We start from the raw sequence: 15,295 nt of genomic DNA, 5'->3' as shown, positions 1-15,295 counted from the left end.
GAGCCATTTAAATATTCCAGGCTAACCAGTGCCTTAAGTGTAATGAAGAACCGTTGATATCAGCCCCCACCCCAGAGGAGCTTAATTGGAGTTTAGTGGGGCTTTATGCTAATTTCTCTACCATAGTCAAACTGCACACAAATGCACACACTGTAAACTCAGTTTAGTCAGCCAATAAACCTGGTTTAAGGTTTTTTAAAATGTTATGTTCTTAATCCCATATTGAAAATACTGCCCCCACAGAATCTTACTTGTACCCTTCAAGTGGTTGTAAAGTCTATTTTTTTTTAAATAATAAACATGGTATACGTAACTGCTCTGTACTATAGTATTGCACAGAATGACCCGAACCTCCTCTTTTTGGGTCCCCCACTGGCACTATTGGCTCTTCCTCTTCTCTATGTGCCATCATTAAACAAAATGCTTTTTTTGGTGGCACACGTGTAGGCTCGCTCCCAAGCTGGGCTGTATGTGTCTATTAACACACACAGCATGGCTCACCCCTGCCCTCTGCTCCCTCCTCACATGATTTGATTTACAGCAGCAGGAGCTGCTGCCTCTGTCCTGTGAATGCAAGGAACGAGAGGAACGAGAGGAAAGAGCTGCCGCAGACAAACACAGTGCTGGTTTGAGAGGGGCGATACAAATACTGGGACATTTTATACCTTAATGCAGGAAATGCATTAAAGGAGAAGTCCAGCCTGAGCTCGTTTGGCTGGGCTTCTCCTATGGGTCACAGGAGTGCAATTCATTTTGCACCCCATCACCTGTTTTCAGCAGAGAGTGGTCTGAAGTTCGCTCACTGCTGATGTCACAGAGATTAGTCCAGGCCCCGCGTCATCCCGACTTAGGAAGTCTGGATCCGCCAGGTGCCTGGGCTGTTAGCCGTCTCAGCCTCCCAGCGAGCCTCTGAGATGGCCGCTCCCCGCCCCTCCACAGCTCAGCGCTCCAGTGACTGAGGAGGAGCAGAGCAAGAGAGCTGCTGACTGACAGGCAGCAGCTCTCTGCTCAGGGAGCTGAGAGAACCGAGTCATCAGCAATGTTCAGTGGCTCGGTTCTCAGTGTAGAGACACCGGGGCACTGATGCTGCATCCACCTAGGTAGGAATAATGGGGGAAAAAAAGCCAAACCCATACTTCTCTTTTAAAATGATTGTAAAGGAAAAAAAATTATTAAAAAAAAAATAACAAACATGCCCCCTGCTCCCGCCTCACTGGCTGTGATTGACAGCTGCATCTCAGCCAATCAGGAGAGCGAGTCCTGGGAGAGCCACGTTGCTGGATTGAGATTGGATTTAGGTAAGTATTGGGGAGGGGGGCTAAGGGAGCTGCACACTGAAAGATTTTTACCTTCGTGCATAGAATGCTTGAAGTTAAAAAACCTTCAGCCTTTACAACCACTTTAAGGTAAAAAATGTCTAGTCTTTACAACCACCTTGATCTATTTAAAGGTTTTATTGTTGTACCCTATTTGCCTTGTTCCTTTAAGGCTATACATATAAAGTTCCTATAGTCTCCTGTGATCTGTTTCATCCCTTGCATAATTTTTGTTGATCTTCTCTAAACTTGCTCAAATTTATCTTTATGGACAGCTGACCACAGATTTGGTAGCCAGATAAATACTGCTTGGGCATGGGCCACAAACATTTGTCTGTAACCCAAAATTGAAAGAACAATTTCTTTTAACTAGACTACAAAAAGTCTGTTGGCTGGACTTATGACCAAGATGTTTTTCATTTGCACACTCTAAAGACATCGTTGTCTGCTAATGAGTTGGTAAGCAATGCTGTCATGATTGTAAACTTAGGCCACAAAATGTCCCTAATTTTCAAAAGAGTCTCAAGTGCATTCATTCTGGGAAAGTGAATGCAGAAGTAGACTTCACATGAATGGATGATTCATATTTTTTCGCTCTCCATTTATGTTGTTTATGCTGCCATTGACTTTCTAAGTTGCCTTTTAGCTAAGACAGTCAGGTCACAAAATTCTAAACAGAAAATTTCTCAATTGCACCATGGAAATTGTTTCCTAGGAACTGCATTTGTATCCAGAAACTACCTTCTTAAAAAAATAGAAATATGCAACTACATAATAAAACTTTCCTGTCCAATTTTGTTGGCACGGAAGTTTTTTTTTGTCTTATTTAAGCACCTAACTCTTGAATTGTCTTTTCCATAGATGTGGCCAGAAAAAGAAATTGGTGATTAATGGCAACAAAGGATCTCCAGAAGATGGAGTTATCATGGAGCAGAATGGAGACACAATTAAATCTCAGGAGATGGTGCAGCTAGTATCTAAAGAGCACACCAATGAATTAGGAGACCAGGATGAGCCTCTGAACCAAGAGAACATACGTAATGAAAAGCATGTGGACATGAAAATCGGAGTCTAGATACTTGTATTACCTTTGGGAAAAACTGCAAGGGGACCTCTGTTGGGAATCAATGAACTGGGACTGAAGTTTAAAAGTATAAAGAGCCACTGACTCTGTCTTAGGATCCTGTGTTGCTTATTTTGCTACTTTGCAAATCAAGCCAAAAAATGTTGGCTCCTCATTGTTTGTGTGCAGATCGATACCACTTGACAAACCCATGAAGAGAGATTCAAGGTGGTGTGGTGAAAATAGAGGGCAGGTAAACAGAAAAAAAAAGCCAGAGATGTGCAAACTAATTTAAAAGTACTTATCAAAATATGCAAGATCATCAATGAACCTATTATTCTGGACCAAACTCACTGGTGGGGCTAACTTTATATTTTTGAATGGATCACATTAAAATGCTACAGGCAGCAGTGAGAAATGTTAAATAAAGCTAAATCTGAAGGTACTTTTGTAAATAGAAGCATGTGACCCATATTTATAAATGTGTTTGGTATTCCTCAGAGAATGTGCTTGTCTAGGTCATATTCTATTGGTATTAGAGTAAGAAAACAAAGTAAAGTAACTTCTTTCAGCTTTTTTCAATTTTAAATCTGGTTGCAACACCCATGTAAATTTGACATTTTCTTTATAGTGTCTACAGTTTCTATTCCTTAGAAACATTGGACAATCCTATTTCATATACTTTAAAAATATGGGAGTCCTAGGCCAGGCAAACAGGTTACTAGACTTCACATACGATTGTCAAAGTTATCTTAGCTGTATCAGGTTTGCTACCGTAGATCCAGCCGACAGTACATGGGAAACCGTGGCTAAAGATGAATTTATGGAGGATACCTGGTCTAGTAGATCTACCATACATGGGATTTGATAGTGATATTTGATTCTGTTGGTGTATAACAGAGGCAATAAATTAGATGGACTTGGTTTATGGGAGTTTCAGGATAGACAGCCATGTTGATTAGAACTGATATGTATTAATGTTTGGAAGTACTTAAAAATGTTCCATAGTATTGTTATATATATGAAAGTCCAGAGTGGGTACTAAATTTAAGTACACTTGTAAATATTGAAAACTGTCTTAAGCCTGTTTTGTTATATAGACATGATGCGTCAAAGTCTAGTACAAAATTAGGTAAACTTGTTGTATTTTGGGGGCTGAGGCTGGATGCTGAACGGAGGCTTAATGTTATGTCAATTTCACATACAATGTATGAAAATCCAAGGTTGCACAGTCAAAGATTAGATAGGATTGGCTTACATGGTAATCCAAGGCTAGATAGTGATGTTAGAGAAACTTGACTTATGTGGCAGTCCAAGGCTAGATAGTCATGATATTTAGACTTGGCTTTCATGGCCAAGTCCAAAGCTAGTCCTATTAGGTAGACTTTGGTTTGCATGATGGTCCAGGGATGGGCAGTCAGGTAGAGATTACTTAAAGGGAAGTCCAAAGCTAAGCAGTCATGTTAGGTAAACAACATCCTTGGATTACAAGACTGGATAGGAATGTTGGGAAGACTTGACCTACATGGGCGTCCAAACATTGATAAATATGTTAAGCCGGCTTGCCTTATATTGGAGTCCAAGGCTAGATAGACATGTAAGTTAGACTTGGTTTATATGGAAATCCAATGCTGGTCACCTATAAAGTTCTAGAGCTGGACCTTCCCCCCCGGTCTGAACTTTTTAATTAGTAGCATGAGATTAATGTTTTGATGAAAATCAGTTCAGTTGATTTTAGACCAAGATAAAAAGGGTCCAGCACGTAGTTATTTTTATTTTAAAACACAATGTGAAAGTACATAAAAGTAAACTTGAGATCATCCAAGTTTTTTGCCATCTCACATGGTCAAGTTGGTGGAATCCCAGGCATGAATGCATCCACCTGGTCAATTCATTTTTGTTACTAAAATGGATCAACCAGATGTATCCACTTTTTAGTGCTATAATACTAAAATGGATTGACCAGATGTATCTGCTTTTCAGTGTTATATCTCCCAGACAATTTGGTGAAAGAGTTAGCTTATTTTATCTTGGTGTAACATGCCACTTTCAGCATGTTACAAATGAGGCATCAGTCATTATGAAAATCAACTCATACAACCTAAAAACTCACCTATGTAGCTAAAAGAACTAATGCACAAACTGCGGATTCTTATCCAGAGTTTAATAAAAATTTCCGGACTACTTGAACAGCTAATAAAAGATCAAGGTTGGATGGCCATGCTAGGTCACCTCTATGGCCTCAAATCAGTAAAGTTCTGTAAATCTTTTTTTCAAATTGAAATTTTAAAACTCCTTTCATCATAACAGAGCAAAGATGGTAGAAGTTCCAATAGCTTCAAAAGTCTTTTTGTCAGGAGTTTTTATTTAATAAAATACTTAAAGACAGGCTTCCTTAAAGCCTAAACTTAGTTTTATTTGAATGTTCTTTTGAATAGATCGGGGAAGAGTTTACATTTCTGTCAGATTTTATTTCTTCCATTGGAGAGGTTTTCCCTAATTTCTTGTCCTTGTGACACCCATACAGAAAATGGGAGGAGCCATTGTCCCCAGGAAATGAATTCATATACTGCAAGAAAAAAAACATTGGGGTAGATTTACTAAAGGCAAGTAGACTGTGCATATGTAGTTGCTCCACAGTTTAAGAAATGAGATAAAAATTCACTATACAAACAATACCCAATCACATGCAAGGAAAATATTTTTTTTTATTTTTTTTTTTACTAAGCTCTGGAGCAACTGCACTTGCAAAGTGCACAGTCTATTTGCCTTTAGTCAATCAACCCCATTATCTAAATGTTCTCAAATTTCTCTTATAAAAAAATGTATTGTTGTTTTTGCCTTTGTCTCCGCTGGAGGGATTTACTATCACATCCTAGCCTAAGAGAAAATGAATAGGAACCCGTCAATGAAAACCTGACAGAGGCTCCAACCTATCCCTGCTCTATACAAAATCTATTTGAAAAGGAATCTATAATTACTAATTGTTCGTTATAAAAAAAAAAAATCTCCTTCTTTTCATAATATATGGCAAATATTCCTCAGGTTTGCACATCTCTGAAGAAGAGGGGACATTATGAACCTATATTACTTTTGAGGGGTGGGGGTGGACTGGGGATAGGGGGTATTTAAATCAGAGCAGGGTTAACCTCTTCCCTGCCATTGTTTTTTGTTTTTTGTCCTGCCACTGGTTAGCTTAGTTTCTGCAATTTCTGCTGAAAGCGTTAGACCTCTTTTAGGGTCCACCCACACTTAAGCGTTCCCTTGCGATGCGTGAATGCGCACATGTTAACGTGCGTTGCGTTATGAATAGGCTGCCAATGAACCACAGCAGATAAAAAAAGTACACAACCCTTTTTTAGCAATGCAGCACAATATATGCGCTGTGGTGTGTTATACGTTGGACTCTATTGTACAATACGTTGGGGTGCCATTCATAATTAATGACACCACAACACATAGAGTAAGTAGGTTTCCATTGATTTTAGTAAAGCACGTCAGTGTGTGCATTGTAGTAATGTACAATTGTGCATGGGCCATCGGTGTTCCTGTCATCCATGCGCAGAGGCAGTCAAATTGAGCTGATTTACTAAAGGATTAGAGCCATGTTAACTTTGCAAAGTGAATTTTCACTGTGCAAGGGAATTTTTGATTAGCTTAGTGATGTAAAACTGTGATGACTTCTACCATCTAATCATGTGCAAGCAAAAGTCCAGTTTTTTTTTTTTTTACTTTTAAATGTAATTGGGTATTTCTTGCAAAGTGAACCACATTCACTACAGTGTAGTGGGTCTCTTCTCTCAATGATGACCAGTGTAATGGGGGCCTTCTCCCAATGACAGCCCATGTAATGAGGCCCTTCTCCCAGTGATGACCAGTGTAATGGGGGCCTTCTCTCAATGATGACCAGTGTAATGGGACCCTTCTCCCAGAGAAGACCAGTGTAATTGGACCCTTCGTTCAATGTTGACAGTGTAAGGGGACCCTTCTCTCAATGATGAGCAGTGTAATGGGGGCCTTCTCTCAATGATGACCAGTGTAATAGGACCCTTCTCCCAATGATGACCATTGTAATGAGTCCCTTCTCCCAATGATGACCAGTGTAATAGGACCCTTCTCCCAATAATCACCATTGTAATGAGTCCCTTCTCCCAATGATGAGCAGTGTAACGGAGTCTCTCTCCCAATGACGACCTGTGTAATAGGGCCCTTCTCCCAGTGATGGCCAGCATATTAAAGGCCTTCTCTTGGTGATGACCATTGTAATGAGGCCTTCTCCCAATGATTACCGTTGTAATGGGGCTCTTCTCTCAATAATGACCAATGTAATGTGGCCCTTCTGCCAAAAATGGTCAGCATAATAGAGGCCTTCTCCCTGTGATGACTAATGTAATGGGGCCCTTCTCCCAATGATGACCAGTGTAACAGAGACCTTCTTCTAGTGATAACCAGTGTAAGGGGGCCCTTCTTCCAATGTTTACCATTGTAATAGGGCCCTTATCCTAAAAATGACCAGAATAATAAGGCCTTTCTCCCAGTAATGATCAGTGTAAAGGGTCCCTTCTCCCAATGATGACCAGTGTAGTAAGGTCCTTCTCCCAATAATGACCAGTGTATTGGGGCCTTTGTCCCAATAATGGCCAGTCTAATGGGACCCTTCTCTCAGTGATGAGCAGTGTAATATGGCCCTTCTCCCAGTAATGACCAATATAACGAGGCCCTTCTCCCAATAATAACCAATGTAACAGGGCCCTTCTCCCAATAATAACCAATGTAACGGGGTCCTTCTCCCAATGATGACCAGTGTAATGGGGCCCTTCTCCCAATGATGACAAGTGTAATGGGGCCCTTCTCCCAATGATGACCAGTGTAATGGGGCCCTTCTCCAAATGATGACCAGTGTAATGGGGCCCTTCTCTCAATGATGACCAGTGTAATAGGGCCATACTGCCAATGATGACCAGTGTAATGGTGCTTCTCCGAATGATGACCAGTGTAATTGTGATTCTCCCAATGATGACCAGTGTAATAGGGCCATGCTGCCAATGAAAGGTGGTCCTTCACCACTTCAACTAGGTGAAAATTCCTTTTGCAAAGTGAACATGTCCACTCTATTAGTAAATCAGCCACACACTGTTAAGCTGGAGCAATATATTAAAAGTTGCACCCACCCAAATTCTAAAACTTGTCATCCAGTATGTCATCAAACTCTTTCAGCACAAGATGGCTGCCGGGGGAGTGCATGTGTGACAGGAACACATCAATGCTAAAGTCATATTTTAAATTAGGTTAGCGTCAGCCGTATTTAATGGCCACATTTACATATCGCTGGTGTAGCTGCTGTGGGTCGAAGCGCATTACCATAAAAAGAGAGCATGTAGATTAAAACCACATAGCCTTTCAAGAATTGTCTTAGTGTTGCTCGCTCAGCCGGAACGCCAAGAAATTATAGACTCGGATAAGAACGGATAAATGATTCAGAACCCGGGATTATTTTATCATTTTATGGATGACAATTTTATGCTATTGTCTGAGAATGCGAATGTAAATTTAACCCATTCTCTCCCTCAAAGGAGCCTTTGCTGGCAGTTTAGCAGTTTCCTTGACAGTTAGTGGGTTAAAAATAAAATACAGATCTATTTGTCTAGTACATAAGAATGTTTGTACATATCGTTCACCTGCTTGTTGTATATAAAAGCTTTTAAAATAAGAAATCCTCTGTGTTATCTTGCTGAGTATTGTGTATTTATTTTGTACATAACGGGGTTTGATTTACTAAAGGCCTTTGCTCTATCCAAAATGAAGAAAAGTTTTTGCCTTCAATTCTGATTCAGTCCCCTTGAGTCCCAGACTGGGGGGGTGGGAAACAGTGTCCCCACAGCCATCCCCCACCCCCCAGGCTGGTCAGTCAGGTCATCAGCAGCACCGGAGGACTTACCTCATCTATGGTGCTGCGCCCCGAGCCCACCCTTTTTTGAAGCCTATTAGAGTCTCTGGCTCTAATCCCGTGCTTCAAGAAAACACCCCCCTCCCATTGGAATCCATGCATCTGGCGCTCTGTATGTAGATCGGGGGGTCGGACGCATGGATAGGGGAGGCGGCGCCCGTGCACTCCTAATGGACGGGCCGCCACTGCCCAATGTACTAGATCAGTTGTATTGGGAAGAAATAGCAATAAATTAGAAAAAAATTAATATTCTGTTCTTTATACCAATGACACCCCCAAAAATAAATAACAAAGGGGTTGATCTACTAACACTGGAGTATGAAAAACCTAGTGCAGCTGTGCATGGTAGCCAATCAGCTTCTAACTTCAGCTTGTTCAATAGGCTTTGACAAAAAAAACCCTGGAAGCTGATTGGCTACCATGCACAGCTGCACCAGATTTTGCACTCTCTAGTTTTAGTAAATCAACCCCATAGTCGGCTGATTGAAATGGTATCATACAGTAAGTGTGATTTTATTGTAGTGTGCTCGAATGGTAACGCTTCTACTTTAGGTGAGCTTTATTCCCCTTTGAATACTACAGTGCGTTGTGTGCAGAGAAAAATAAATATTGGTTTGTGTTGTTAGTATGGCAAGATAAGATCAAGTCAGGTTGGTGAGGCTACAATGTAGCATGAAGGCAACTATTTCATGGTTTGCTAATTGCTAAAAATCTAAATAACATTGCGTTGTATTTGATACATGTGATAAATGCATATGTCATGACCTGGGGTTTATTATGGGGAGGCAATGATTTTTAGTTTTAGGGAAACAATAAGTATAAAAAATGATAATATATATATATATATATATATATATATATATATATATATATATATATATATATATATACATTCTTTGTAGGAGGACCTTGATCAGTCCCCCCATGCAGCTGTGCAAAAACAGATCACCTCTATTAGTGTTCTATTGCTGTCTGCAATTAACCAATTAATCAACAATAGATTACTATAGCAGTGATCTACTGCTGCAATGATATGCTGGATAGAGCTACAACATCCCTGCCCAGGAATCTTACCCAATGGAACTTCTTCAAGTGCCTATATGGAAGGCTTGTAGGTGTGGTGCAGCATGATGCAGAGGCAATAATTCACACAGGTAGGTGCAAGAGAAGACTTTATTGAAGTAATGCAGTAACAGTTCACAACAAACCCAGTGGTAAGGCTACCCAACTTTCCAGCAATGTGAAAGAAACAGATTCCAGCTAGACTGACAGGGTCTGTTGAGAGGGGATAGAATGCGGCCTGGCTGTCCTGTGCCCAATCGGGAAGGTGTCCAGAAGAGATGCGACCCTGCGCTTTCCCTACCCCTTTAGGAACCTTTTGCTAGTGCTAGTACCATCCCTAACAGATGGGGCACCTTTCCCTATTCTGCCCACTTGCAAAATGCGCACCAAGCCTGTGAGCCAGGGCTTTAAAGAGGCTCTGCCTGATCCAACATGGCTGCCAGAGTCACATGAGACAGCAGAATGCAATTGGGTGCTTCCCCAGTGACCCAGGTAACCTCTAGACTTCCTCTTCAGCTGCGGTACCTCTGCGGATGAGTGCCACCTACAGTGGAGAAACTAGGCTGCACCTGCCTACAAGCTGTGTAGCAAGATCATTAACCCGGAAATACTTGTTTTAAAATGGCATGAGAAGCTCAACTGGTTAAAGGGGAGTTCCGGCTGAAATATGACTTTTAAGATAAAAAGACCCCCAGAATACTGATGCCTCGTGCAATTTAACAAAGGTATGCTGTAAACTATGGCCAGTTTTCTATCTGTGCAGCATTGTTTTCTTACTCTGTGAAGTTTCTGCACAGCGCGGTCATCTCCAGTGTGGGTATCTGAAGCCAAAGTGTCCTTCTTCCTGGATTCCGTGCATGCTGGCTTCCCAGCATGCACCTGCCTATCTCGTGCATGTGCAGTGCAGTGTAATTTTGGTCACCTTGGCATAGCACAGCCATGTCAAGCTGACCAAGATTTTCCATAGACGCCAATGTTAAATGTTACTGGAGCAGTGCAATGCCAAGCTGGCTAAGATATTCCATATACGCCAATGTTAAATTTTACTTGAGCCGTGCGATGCCAAGCTGGCTAGGAATTTCCATAGACGCTAATGTTAAAAGGTACTAGAGCCGTGCGATTCCAAGCGGGCCAAGAATTTCCATAGACGCCATGACAAGCTGACCAAATTCTCCCAGGAGCCAATGCAAAACTGGAAATGATGCACGGCGCCGCCGGCCCCTAGATTAGTAAGTGAAATTAGATATAGGCATAACTCAGGTAAGTGAACAGAAAAAATAATAAATTGCCTATTCATTTTAAGGATGCACATTAGTACTGCATGGTGAGGAGTGTAAAATGTGGATGAAGCTCCACTTTAAAGTAGAACTGAGGGCAAAACCTTGTTTGGATAGAGTAAGGGAATCATTTTTTTTTTTTTTGCCATTGGTGTACCATTGGGGGGATTACCCAAAACTTCATGCCCCAATACCAAAACAGGAAGTGAGAGGATATCCCTCAAAAGTGAGGGAAATCACTGACTGCCATCAAAGTCAACAGACCTACGATCCTCATTAGAAGATATTCTCTCTATTCCTGTTCTGGTGACCACTCAAAATGTAGGATTTTCTATCACTTTCACTCTCGGTCACCAAGACAAATACTTTTTCGAATGAAACCAATAGTACCACAGATTTATCCCTAGTTCCCACTTAATCTATATCAGTTCATTAAATGAGTAGACAGACACGACTCGGTTCACATCAAAGTGAAAATAAGCTACTATTCAATGGTACAGCCTTCAGGATTACTTCCTTACATGTTCCCTCTTGTAAAATGAACTTCAAATACATTTCATGTAATTGAAAAACACAGTTCGTATTTGTTGTACAATGGAGAACAAAGAATACGATCAAAGCTTGAATGCCTGTGAACGCACCTCAAAGACAGAGAGGTCCTCTAGTTCCCGGGGGTGTAAAACAGTTTTGGGCCAGTACACAAACTGGAAAATGCTATCGTAGAAAGCCTAGGTCAGCATTTCTCAAATCAAGTATTTGGAGGAGCTCTTAGGAGAAACAGAAAAGAGCACTTTAGAGCTCATTCACATGGGCTGTGGCTCGTACTGCATGAATGGGTGCCCTTCAAGCCTGTACTGGCCATCGGGACTACAGGGAGTTTCCCGGTGGGCCGATGGCTCAGTGGGCTGGTTTCAGTGACAGCCTGTCAAAGTAATGGCTTTCTTGGTTCGCCCTCAACTTCACACAGTGATGTGAGAAAGATGAGAAAAATACAGAGGAGAATAAGTGAAATAGTAAAAGAGGTTAGTGAGGACGCCTTATGTTATGCTACTTATGTTTTTTTGCACAATTGCGTATAGTTTATATACTGTTTTTGTGCTTGTTTGCACAAATAAAGTGGGCCGGTCTGGATGAAGTCCAGGGCCAAATTTTTATCCCAGTCCAGCCCTGGTGCCCTTTTTATGTGGCCGGAGTGCAGGCTACCTTATATATTCATCTACAGATTGGTTCACGGGATCAATGAAGGAAAAGACTATAATAATCATGGTTGCAATACTTTGTAGGTTTCAAGCTACAAAAATAATATTCATGGAGATTATTTTAATCAATATGAGTTTTTTTTTATTTATTTATGTTTAGCAAAAAACAGAATAAGCCTTAACAAAGTATTAAACTCAAAGGCAAACATTTATTATATTGCAGCATACCAACTGCTAGGCCCCTTTCACACTTGTGCGACTTGTCCTGCAACTTGGAACTGCAAAGTCGCATGACAAGTTGTACTCCATGGTTTCCAGTAAGTACCATTCATATCTGTGCGATATTTTCAATTTGATTCAATTTGCATCGACTTAAAAGTAGTCTCTGCACTACATTGGTCCATAAACCTCAAGGTTAAACATTGCTTCAAGTCGAAGTCGTGATACAGTCGCGTCAAAGTCGCGCAACTTTCAGGTCGTTCAAGTGTGAAAGGGGCCTTAGATGTGATTGCTGCTTTCGTTTTCTTTTCTCGTCTTTCTTTCTTCTATTTTCACCTGGTGATTCAGCCAGGAAGCCTGTTTTCAAAAGAACAAGCTTTCTTCCAGATGTAGCACTTAGAGGGATGAGACAAACCATATACCTCTGACAGGGGTGCTTACAATGATCTGTTTTTATTTATAAGCTCTAACAAGCAGGGTTCTCTGATTCCTACTGTATTAAACTGTATTGTAACGGCCCTGTCTGCCCTTATGTTGCAAAGCGCTGCGTAAACTGTCGGCAATATATAAATCCTGTATAATAATAACAATTATTTATTTATGTAAAATCTTTATCCCAGAAGGAAAAACTGTTGCTGTAACTGCTTATAAAGTGTGAGCTGGATTTTGGCTTTAATTTCTTAGTATATCTAAATCTGCTAGTACACTTAACACTCCCCCCCCCCCCCCAGATCAACAATGCTGCTTTCCAAAGGTGCCCCTGTGCTCCTTCATCCAGAGTGGGGGGCACCCTAATACAGGAGGTGTGTTACTGGCCAGATCGCCAGGTGAAAACAGAGTTAAAAAAGGAAAACAATGCAGCCACCACATCAAATGATTGGTAAGCTGCAATTTTTGGTTTTGGGTTTAATATTGCTTTAAACTATCGTTTGCATGCACAGGAGTTACGTCAACCCACACCAGCCAATCAAGATGGCCAGGGAACCACTGCTTTAAAGAAGCTGGGAAAAGGACTTTGTCTCATTGTTGGAGCAGAGGTGAGTATTTGCAGACTTTTATAAAAAATAATATGCAAGACTTAATAATGTACTCGTGAGTTCATGCAAAAATTCATTAAAAAAAGATGTCAGAAGATGAAGATCCCAGGGCCAGCTTTAATCTGACAGATAGATACACACGGCACCAACTGTGGTGAGCCAATTCTCCTTACCAGAGATTGTGGACCCTCAAATAACAAAGTGGTCAATAGCACTTTTTTGTTGTTAAATGGCGGACCTCTGTCCAAGGAACTGCCCCCAAATCAACTGGATGACTCGAAATCCACAATAAGGAGCGGTACTCTTAATAGGTAACTATAGACATCTGCAATATCGCCATGTGACTAGCACCTTAACCAATATCTAGATATCTATACTCGTAATAATAACCCCCGTCCGGTCACTTAGGACTCTCCATTGGGAACCCGGGAGGCTCCACTCGACCAGCAACGTCGGCCCAGCTGGTGGCCTGGATCCCCGGAGAAAGTTGCGTCTAGGAGTAGAGTTTCCCGAGTTCCCAATGGAGAGTCCTAAGTGACAGGACAAGGGTTATTATTACCAGTATCAGATGAAGATATTGGTTAAGGTGCTGGTCACTTGGAGATATTGCAGATGTCTATGGTTAACTATTAAGAGTATCGTTCTTACTGTGGACTCAGAGTCATTCAGTTGATGTTGGGGGCAGTTCCTTAGACAGAGGTCCACCATTTAACAACAATAAAGTCCTATTGACCACACTATTATTTGAGGGTCCACAACCCCTGGTAAGGAGAATTGCCTCACCACAGTGGTGCTGTGTGTATCTATCTTTCACATTGAAGTTGGTGCTGGAATCTTCATCTTCTGACATCTTTTTTTAATGAACTTTTGCATGAACTCATAATTGCATTATTAAGCACTGTTTTAATTTGCAATCAACAAATTTGTGCTTGCCGCTATTTATTGCTAAATGTATGTTTGAGTATGAATATTGTTCTGTTTTTATATTTGCAGACTTTTGTCCAATTTTTACTGGGAGAGGGGCAGAACTGTAATCCAGTCAGACTTTCATTATTATTGGTAGAGATGGGGGCTTTGCATCCTCATGTTATAACTTCCCCTGAAGACTGGTAATCCAATAACTGTTGGAAGAATAATCAAGTAGAACCAGAACGAGAGGCGCAGAAGTTCCAGATCCACAGAACAGATGAGGCATTATTAGGGAAATCCTTGCACTGCAAGTCTTTAGATACAGCTTCCTTTCCAGCAAGGAGAACAGTGAGTAGCGCTGTAGACATATCACCAAATCTCACTACAAATCTCCTGAGACTAGCAGTCAGAGGCACACTGCCTTAGACCTCACAATGCAGATATACAGCTATGATGCTCAGGGCACAGGAAAAGCATTACTATTTTTTAGGAGGAATTCAAGACAGAAAGTACATTTTTCAGGGTGCAGACACAATTAAAGCTGAACAATGTAAGTAAGAATATTTCATACCTGACCAAACCCTGCGGAAGTGGCGAATCACTGTAGTAACCATAACTACTATGGTGACCCTCACTCTCTTGTGGATCCCGTGCTCAACTTCTACTCAACTGCATAGTAACTACAGTGGGTTGCTTGCTTACCATGAGTGCCATAAAGAGAATGCTTTGCATTTTCTCAGCGAATGCAAAGTGCTCTCTGATTGGAACTGGTGGAGAGACAGGGTGGTGATATCTTAATTTCCACCTTGTCCAATCAGAGAACACTATTCATGGAGAAAAGTACAAGGCGCTATCTGAATGGCACCTGAGCAGAACGAGCAGCCCCCTATGGTTGCCCCCTATGATAAGGTATTTCCTAAGTATTCCAGGTATGGACTGTACTAACTTACATTGGTCCAAGCTGGACCGCTATTACTATGCAAGAATTTCCATACCCGGAGTTCAGCTTTAACATTCCTAGATGTTCCCTATAATTCAGCAAATCCCCAAGAGTTCTGGTCCACTTTACCAGTTGGCCTATGTTTTCATCTAATAACTGTTATTAGTTGTTATGCACTTTGCACTTCGTTATTTGCATAACATTATTAAATAAGCCTCATCTAGGATTGGGACATATTTATTGGGACAAATAGGAGTAATGATGATGTGAAGAACCCATCTAAGTCTGAGTAGTACCAATGAAATGTGTTTTATAAGCTTTATAAC

The 15,295-nt window shown here is 41.1% G+C and overlaps 1 protein-coding gene across 2 annotated transcripts in view; it reads left to right on the top strand.

Annotated features, from left to right (window-relative positions):
* Nucleotides 1-8,093, top strand: part of CD44 (CD44 molecule (IN blood group)) — a 43,031-nt gene extending 34,938 nt beyond the window's left edge. For both annotated transcript variants that reach the window (XM_073604202.1, XM_073604201.1), the window contains one exon: nucleotides 2,178-8,093. In XM_073604202.1, the coding sequence (XP_073460303.1) occupies nucleotides 2,178-2,391 (214 nt within the window). In that variant the 3' untranslated portion in view covers nucleotides 2,392-8,093. The remainder of the gene's footprint in view (nucleotides 1-2,177) is intronic.
* The last annotated feature ends 7,202 nt before the right edge of the window (nucleotides 8,094-15,295 follow it).

Source organism: Aquarana catesbeiana, linkage group LG11 (genome assembly GCF_042186555.1).
Source record: "Aquarana catesbeiana isolate 2022-GZ linkage group LG11, ASM4218655v1, whole genome shotgun sequence".
In the NCBI taxonomy this organism is placed as follows: domain Eukaryota; kingdom Metazoa; phylum Chordata; class Amphibia; order Anura; family Ranidae; genus Aquarana; species Aquarana catesbeiana.
The sequence above is the reverse complement of the archived record's forward strand: the minus strand, read 5'-3'. Positions and strand labels throughout refer to the sequence as shown.